The sequence below is a fragment of the Labrus bergylta genome, chromosome 12, assembly GCF_963930695.1.
Source record: "Labrus bergylta chromosome 12, fLabBer1.1, whole genome shotgun sequence".
Taxonomy (NCBI): domain Eukaryota; kingdom Metazoa; phylum Chordata; class Actinopteri; order Labriformes; family Labridae; genus Labrus; species Labrus bergylta.
In genome coordinates this window covers 4393615-4402456 of record NC_089206.1, presented here as the reverse complement: position 1 = coordinate 4402456, position 8842 = coordinate 4393615, and the positions used below count along the sequence as shown (strand labels likewise).

Genomic DNA, 8842 nt, shown 5'->3' with positions numbered 1-8842 from the left:
TTATATTCAGTCTTCATGCTACGCTAAGCTAAGGGTTTGTGGCTTTAGCTTCAAATTTGATGAACTGACATGATCATGGTAAACTATAATTATCTAACTCTCAGTGGAAAAGACAGCTCCTGAGTTTATTTGTCTGCTGATGATAACCTGAATGATGCAATTAGTTCATGCTTTAAAACAACAAATATGCACTTTTTTTATAAGTAACAAGAGCTGAACAAAAGCAGCGTATGATAAACTTAACCTCTTATAGAAAATAATTTTCATCCTCTGACGGTTTTTTAATTTAAGGTTGTGAAAATGAACTTTTGTTTCAGTCAGTGAAGTGCTGAGCTCGTTGCTTCTTAGTGCTTGTTTGAGAGGAACTTTCTTTGTTTGCTTGGCAGAAATGTTTTCCATATCAAAATATGTTGCTGTGTGTGTGTGTGTGTGTGTGAGTGTGTGTGTTCATGCATTTGCTGGGAGGCACAGCTGATTCCTCGTATTTTACACCATAAAAGCAGCATTAGCCTCCAGTTTTATGGCACAGAGAGCCTCTGAAGGGAAAGCTGGGAGACGTAATGAGGTGAAATGCGGGACAGAAAATTTCCTGCAGCAGCAGTGAGTAAACACAAAATAACAGACAGCTGAATATTTATAGGGACATCGAGCGTCATTGGTTATTTATAACTGCATTAATGTTCAATCAGGCAGCTGAGGAATACACTCATTCAGGTTTACTACAGTAATAAGCAGACAGTTTGCTCACAATGACAGAGACAAAAAAGTTAAGTCAGATTAGAAAGAGAATCAAGAAGTCGTCTACAGTCACAGTAAGTTTAATCTGTACAAGAACAGTGCTTCAGTTTGAGCATAAAATAACAATAACAGTGCATACACTCTTAAGAAGTTTAAAACAAGTATTACTTAGAAATGGACAGGTTGATGACCAACAGAGGTAAAAAAACATAAACATTTGTACACATTAATAAAGGTTTCTGTTGTCATAGTGGCAACTGGACTGCTGTTTCATTCTGTTGCACAGCCCAGTGTTTGTTAAAACTGAAAGTCCTTATGTTAAAGTGTTTCTTCTGTCTTCCATTAAAGCACATTTGAATCTCTCTTTTGTGTTATTATCTCGTGTGTTTTTTGTGTTTTGTGTTCGGTGAACACTGGTTTCTCCAGCAGGAGCCGCCATAGCTCGACGGACAGACAGAACAAGGCCTGCCGCTCTTATAGGGAGCCTCTCCCACCCAGTTTCCTCTGAAACACAAACAAACAAACAAACAGTTAGCCAGAAGGCGTTGATCTGCTTTCATTTATTTTCTACATAAGACACCATTGTCACCACACATCCCGTGAAAAGAGCAAAACCAACAATACATGCAGCACTCTTGTTTCCTATTGAAGGTGTAAAACTTTAAATGGGTCATATTTTTGTGTTTAAAAATACATCTCCATAATGTCCTAAAAACAGCTGGATGTTGTAGTTTTTCCAGTTGTAGTTTTCAGGAAACTTTGTTCATCTTACTTTATGGAGTAGTTGCAGACGAGCAGCGTCGCCTCCCTCCAAGTTTTCCCAAACACAAACATGTTTGAGCATCTTCTGACGGCACATCCCATTCTGTTAGAGCTCGCCCAAACCATCTGAGGACATTCAAAACAAATGTTAAAAACATGATAAATAGCATGTATTCTGCTGTGACTGCTTCCTTCACGTAGAAGTTTAAATATTAATGTTAGATTAATGGAAACAAACTAGAAGTATACTTTTGGTCTCCGGCAGCCGGTGGATAAATTAAGAATCAAACTCTGACTTTCAAAGAATTCAAATATTACTATTTTTGATGATGCTATATTTCACAAACTTTTCTGTTCCTAAAAACTGACACATTGGTGCTACCATCTTCTCAAGGAGAATAAAACCCAAAAACAGAGACAGAGATCACATTCATATCTTCAAACACACCTTCAGGAATCAGGAAGACATGCCGGTATTCATTTCATGTAACCCCCTAATGCTGGAAAAGAATAACATGACTAAGGAACATGCTAATTTTAGATCTTAAAGAAAGTTCTCAGCCCTACAAAATAAAATTCAGCTCTTCATCCATTAAGGATTTAGAAACCGTAATCCTCCCTCATTGTTCTCTTCATCGTTTTCACCCAAAATAAAGTTATTACAAAATTAAGATTAAATACAAGGGACACTGATCATCATCATCAGTGTTCAGTTTGATGCATTTATGAACACATCTGCCCATGCGGAGAAGTTTTTTATCCTATCATTGCAATAAAATCCAACAAAGCCAAAGCATCACTGTGAACATTTAACTTCTTTGCATTCCCTTTGATAAAAACATTTCCATCCCACCTCACTCCCTCATCAAGGAGAAAATAAAAGTGACCGTACCTGTGTGTAGTGAGAGCACACAGATCCTGGGCATCTGTTTGGGTAGGAGAAGTGATTCCTCTCATCGTACCAAGTCCGCACCAGATCAGTGATGGACTGGTACCTATCACACACATGACAATATAATTGATCCATATGCTGTGGTAAGAAACAGCCAAAACTTTCTCTGCGAGTTGTTTTGTTAGTCACAGATTCTTTGTTCTACCTTCCTGAGGTGATTGACAGGTTTTGTCCGATGTATTTCATGGCTTGTGTCGGTCCGTGATCCCAAACGCATCGGGACGCCCAAGAGTCAGCTGACTTAGCGAGACTCTCGTCCCAGAGCTGCTGAGCCAAGAAAGAGCACAGAGAAAGACACAAAACAAGACTTTTCTTTCATTCTTTTTAGTAAGTGAAAAACTCAAATCATGGGTTCGTTGGACACAAGTGATCAAACACAACACATGTAGATGTTCAACAATATAAATGTCCATAAAGCATTAAAATAACACCAAAAACAGTCATGTGTTATATTAGGTATGTATAATATTATTACTTTAAGTCACAAACTTTAATTCTCCTTCATAGTGAATGGATATTTTGGGTCAGTTAGACCTTTTTCAAAACCCGTTGAGGATCATATCAAGGTCTCCAGGACAATAGTGGATTATCTCAAGTTAAGTTTATTGTTTTACCCCTCAAATCTAACGCTATCTCCTCTAATAATTAGTTTAAAAACAAACAAAATAAAACTCTTAACTACACTATGTCTCTGTTTTATTCCTTGCTCTCTGTTTCCTCACCATGAACTCCATATTGGCTGCAGGCGGGAAAACCTGAGAGCGGACTCTGTTGTGATAATCCAGCAGGGCGTTGATCTCTCTGGATGAAACGGCTCGTTTGTGTCTCCTGAGAGGAGCACCCACAGCTTGCGTCTGCGTCTCAGTTGTGTTGAGCAGCTCTGTGGAGCTCGATAGCTCAGAGGGGGCAGCAGCAGTGGCTCTCATGCAGGGCGTCGTCCACAGGGTGGCAGCCAACAGGAGCTGAACACAAGCAGCACCCATCTGAGAGCTGAGGAGGAGGAAGAGGCTGCAGCTGCACCGCCTCTCTGCACAACTCTGAGGAGACGATAAAGATGAATGAAATGAGTTTGATAATTACAGACCGCCTGTGCTGATTTCACCTGATTCAAGATGGAGAACAAAACAACAGGTGATTCTATTATCAAAGGATAACTGTAAGTGTAAAGCACCTTATACGGGTTAACAAAATTCAGAGAGAAACAAACAAAGACAAACGGATAAATATGAAAAAAGTAAAAAAAATATTACTCATTAAGAAATGTATGCATGATTTACAGGTGCTACATAAAATATTTGAGACCGTGTCTAGCACTCTAACACATGCATCTCTGCTTTAAAGCTCAAAATACAACATCAAACTCACTTCATCTGGAATTCAAATCAAATAAAGAAAAATTAAATGACTTTTAATCCATTTGAGATTCAGTAACAGGGTGAAAAAAAATCAGTTTTATTGATTAGTTTCAAGCAAAACATTTTTTACAAACAGCGAATGTTAATTCTAGTTAATATTTTAGCAAATCCTCCTCATAGTGTAGATTCATTCAAAACGTAACATGCACCATGACCATGAGAGCTGTTAACTATTTTAACCGATTAATCATAAATATATGTCTGTCACTTTAAAAGAACAGCCTCTATGCAGTCTTTACATTAAAAGGAGAAGAAGAGTGTCTCCTACCTTCATCAGAGGATCCTTTCACAGAGCAGACCCTCGCTCTGACTGCAAACAAAAGTGTCTGTTCTGTGTGGGAGACGGAGCGTTCAAACTGGGCTGAGACGCTTCCTGGTGAAAGGAAAACCCCTCGTGGTGAACTTCTTCCTCGGGGTGACGACTCCACTGGTTGCAGAAATAAGTCTGATAGTAGAATATGAGAAAATGTGTCTACTTCTAAGTTGATTTATAACCTCAGTCGATGTTTTCCTAACGACTTTATGGTCTCAATCACTGTTTTTATATTTTTTTCAACACTGCATGATGTTAAATAAAAGTTGAAAGTGGGCAAAATGAAAAACTCTAGGGGCTTCACTACCTTTATCCTCACGGTGGTTACTTCAGCTTGTGACATACTGTCCATGTTTTTTTAGTTTCATATTTCTTCTCAGTGAATGAAACAACTGAAATCTGTTTGACCACCCGAGGTACCATCCCACTTTTAAATTTCTATAATCCTTTATAATACATGATTATCTTCTCAGTCCTAAGTGGTACCTTAGTCCGTACTTGTTGCCGTTTTAAAGATTTAAAATTTGGACAATTTTGCCTCAAAAGTATTTTGATGAAGATTACAGAGTCGGACAGAAAAGTCGTCTAACCAGCTGACTCGACTCTCTTAGACGAACCTGTTCTTTGTTTCTCAGAGGTTAGTTACTTTGCAAAATGGAAATGTACTCAATACAATTTGGGTTTGAAATTGTTTTCTGGGGGGGGGATGCCAGTAGCCTAGTGGTTAGTTTGCGTTTGCAGACCCCATGAATAGAACTGGAGTCCTCCAAGCCCGAAAATAAACTTAACCTATAAAAATAGAAATTGTTTTGTTGAATTTAAAGGTAATTTTTTATATGAGACGTGATTGTGATGAGCATCACGTGATACAAGATACATTTCTGTGTACACTGACAATAAAGTATCATCTTATCTTATGTAAAGACACACACATTTGTCACATACCTGAGGTTGTCCTTCATCTTGACCTGGCCAGCCGGCGCCTTTTCCCTCTGGACCACCTTCATCTCTGAGACGGACGAACAACCAGAGAGAGAAAGAAGATGAAAGTGAAATAGGAATCTGAAGAAAAAAGATCTTAACCTCAGTGTACCTACCTACCTGCTCTCCTTTCTATTTAAATTTATAAAACTAGCAGGACAACCACAACTCCCTGAGCTCCAATAAATTCAAAGATTATTACATTGGGGGTTAAGAGAAAAATAAAGTTAACTTTTAAATGTGAACCCTTGGTGAGAGCCATTGGTGATGAACATGTTCATGCAGAACTCTAATATGGGACATTCAGATATTCAAACCTCCCATAAAATTGTGAGAATTCTGGTCTTTTTCAAAGAGATATGAATGAACACAATATGGCTCTGAAGACTTCTCTGTGTCACCTGATCTCTCGGGTAAGCTCTCTGAAGTCGACTCTTCAAAGACTTACAGCAAAGTCAGCAGAGTGCCGTCAGACTTTGTGACTTTGTGTCTAAAATTCACAGACGATCCATCAAAGAGTCTCTGAGTGTCTTCAGCATACAGAAGGTCAAAAACGCATACAGCTAGAGACGCAACCATGAACTTCAGGGGTTTACTTTTCCGGTTATCAAAAGAGAAAAAGAAAAAACTATCTCAACTACCTCATCCCGATCAACAAAGAAGTGACTCTTCATTCTAGATTTACTAATAATATGGATTTCATGTCATAGTTCACTCCCCCTGTTGAGAGTGAACCATTGTACCAGCAGATTCAAACCTTTAAATATAGCAATGGCCACATGCGTGTCAGTTCTGTCACATAGTTAATATTTCCATCACAGCAGGTCAAAGAGGCCAGAAATGTTAAGCTGCGACATTAAACAGATCCAGCAAACTGTTGAAGGCTTGCAGACAGAGTGACAGATTGCTGTGTGTTCGACTGAGGAGTGCTGCTTGTGAATTAAGCTTTTTGGACATGACTGCTAAAGAATATGAAAATCTAAAGGAAAAGGTAAGCAGTCTAATCAGAAAGGGAATTTTTTCTCACTAACTTAGCTGCTAGTAGCTGCTTCCCACTCACAGAGAAAAAATCATCCTATAGGAGACACGGATACAATTAGTCCAATAGTTGGGGAGATATTTCATTCAAATCCACAAATATGAACCTTAGGGTGCACCTAGAGGAACATTCAGGGGATCAACAAAAAGTCTTTAGGAAGCACAGATGATGTCTGTGCAAAATAGAACATTTTAAGCCAATTCATTGAGTAGATGTGGACACGGTTGAGTAAATAAAGAAAACAGATAAAGCCTCAGAGTATGACAAGTGAAGCCAATGCAGAAGGGATAAAATGTGCCTTCTTCTCACTTGACTGATTACCTCTCTATTTCCCTCATGATTAACCGGTCTCAAGCTGCAGATTCAAGCCTTCTCTAGAAATCATGATGTCCATTCAGTTAATCATGCTCTTAATGTGAAGTAAATAAACTGTAGGAGTTAAGTTAGTGTGTGTATAATTGTGTATTAATGTTTGGGGTTTTTTTTTGTTTATTGATTAACTTACAGTTCAACACTAGATGGGGATAATTGATAATGTGGGTCAAGCTTCAACAGGAAGTCTGTTGGCATAGGAGGAGGGAACACAAGGTTCTTAATTTAATCTCAGAAACAGCATTGAGCAATATGGACAAGCATCATTTCATATCTTCATCATCATGGTAACTTTTTGTCTGCTTCATACCCCTTGCAATAAACAGGTTTGTCACTCACAGTAATTTCATTTTGGACATTTGTTTATGTTTGGAGACACGATAAAGACGAGTCTATGCACCAGTGCAGGTGACTAAAAGTTTGATTTAAACATTTTGGACATTGGATATGAGTCACTACATAAATGCTTGAGGTGCTTTCAGACAAAGTTACCTTGAAATTGAACTTTCACTAAGTGCAGGCAACTTTTCATTCAGGAGACACATGTAGCAACGCTTGCCAACTCCTTCAACTAATGTGGTCACTCCTAGCAAGGCTACAGCCAAGAGACCACATTTAAGTCTTCAAAGTCACAATGGCCCTTTCCACTTCTTCAATACAGATGATGAAGCTATGCTAAAAAGATTGCATAGATAATCTGACAAGCTTGAGGCGCTACAATAAAAGGCACAAGGTCCCCAAATTACTCAGCATACGCCCCACTTTACAGTATGGATGGATAGCTGTACTACTGGATTCTGTGGCTGTCAATCCAATTGTTGCCAACCAGAGGCTCAAACTGTATTTGTGGTGGTGTGTGAATATCATCACAGGGATTTGTGACAGCACCTTTAATGATATAATGACTGGGACAGGTTTTTGTGTCAGTCGTGAGTTAAAGAGCTTGTGATACAATTCTCAGAAAATATTAAACAAAATGTAGTTTCTTTGTGGTAAAAGTAGATATTTCTGAAGGAATCCCAACACAGAAACTTTTGAACTGTCTGAAGTGGGTTAGATCAGGGAGGAGATGATTCTCCAGCCAGACAGTTTTTCCCCGAGACCCTCCCTCCCCCCCTGCAGCATGACATCATCTGTCTGGTTTGAAACTCTGCAGGTTGCTTGCATACAAAAGCTGAATGCAAACTGTGACCTTGTCGTGTCCGAAAGAAGAAAAGAAGGGAACTCAGAGGCCTCCTGTATTTACCAGAGAGGGAACATAAAACCAATCATGTACCAACAGTATTTAAGGATCCTGAGCCGGAGCTTTTTCAGGTGTTAGTCTGGCCTTTCAGCTCCATCTGAGTAACAACACAGCAGCAGCTGGTGTCTGTCAGAGCCACTAAACATACACAGCAGTACTTACACATGACATACAACCCTCTAAATTTGAAGGCAAGGTTCGTTATTAGTGTAACAGTGGATAAAAACTGTGTCAGCTGTGGTTGAAACTAACACTTTTCTCATGAGAAGCATCGCATGTTAAGATTCATACTAGGGCTGTCAGTAAAGAAGATGTAGTCCTCCAAGCATTGTCAGAAATCTGTGATGGAGTGGGAAACAGGGGCGTCGTAGTGGGGGGAGAAGTGGGACTGACTACACAGGGCCCCAGTGGGGAGGGGGGCCCTTCATGGGCCTGAAATAAAAATGTGTTTGTTAATTTGCTTTTTTCTCTAAGTTATAAGATAACTAAAATTGTCTGAATAAATAAACAAACATTCAGAATTCCTTTCTGGAAAAAATGTGGAGTCTGTCTCCGAGGCCCCTCTCCCCCCTTCTGAATGCGCAGAATGGTTTAGTCCGCCCCGCGCCTCTCAACTGGATTGAACTGTGGGCGGTCAGTCGAGTCAAGAGCGAGAGATGTGGCAGGCTGCAGATTAAACCTGTTGTTTTTAGAGAAATTCAGCCAAGAATATTGTTTTGTTCAATTTGTGTTTTATGTATAAATTAATTATATGAATCCCCTTCATAGATACGATTTCATATGACCCTATTTTGTAAAAATATTACATCGCGGTAAAAAGAGTCCACTTTGGAGCATCTTTCCCAGCGAGCTACAACATATTTGATATCAAGAGATTCTTTGTAAACTGTCAGTTCGTATGATACCAATGTTGTCGCGCTAGCATCAAAACTGAGTCCGCTACTTCAGCCCAAAAAACAATATTTTAACGTCAGGTGAGACAAATGATAATGCAGTGAAGAAGAATTAAAGTGAAGTCAGAACTACG

At 39.2% G+C, this 8842-nt stretch overlaps 1 protein-coding gene across 1 annotated transcript; it reads right to left on the bottom strand.

The window, feature by feature from the left end:
* Positions 1-1101: 1101 nt before the first annotated feature.
* r3hdml (R3H domain containing-like) lies at positions 1102-4451 on the bottom strand. The gene is made up of 6 exons (XM_029280475.2): positions 4136-4451; positions 3175-3489; positions 2598-2716; positions 2393-2495; positions 1511-1626; positions 1102-1242 (listed from the first exon to the last, which is right to left on the bottom strand). The coding sequence occupies exons 1-6, from the start codon at positions 4139-4141 to the stop codon at positions 1113-1115; spliced, it is 789 nt and encodes a 262-aa protein (XP_029136308.2). The 5' UTR covers positions 4142-4451; the 3' UTR covers positions 1102-1112.
* Between the last annotated feature and the right edge of the window lie 4391 nt (positions 4452-8842).

Bases quoted from the DNA above. Each gene is read 5' to 3' on its own strand.
- r3hdml (XM_029280475.2), bottom strand. The intron at 2,717-3,174 runs GTGAGGAAACAG...TTGGCTCAGCAG, and splicing joins CAGCCAATATGGAGTTCATG to CTCTGGGACGAGAGTCTCGC. The intron at 2,496-2,597 runs GTAGAACAAAGA...TGTGTGTGATAG, and splicing joins CTGTCAATCACCTCAGGAAG to GTACCAGTCCATCACTGATC.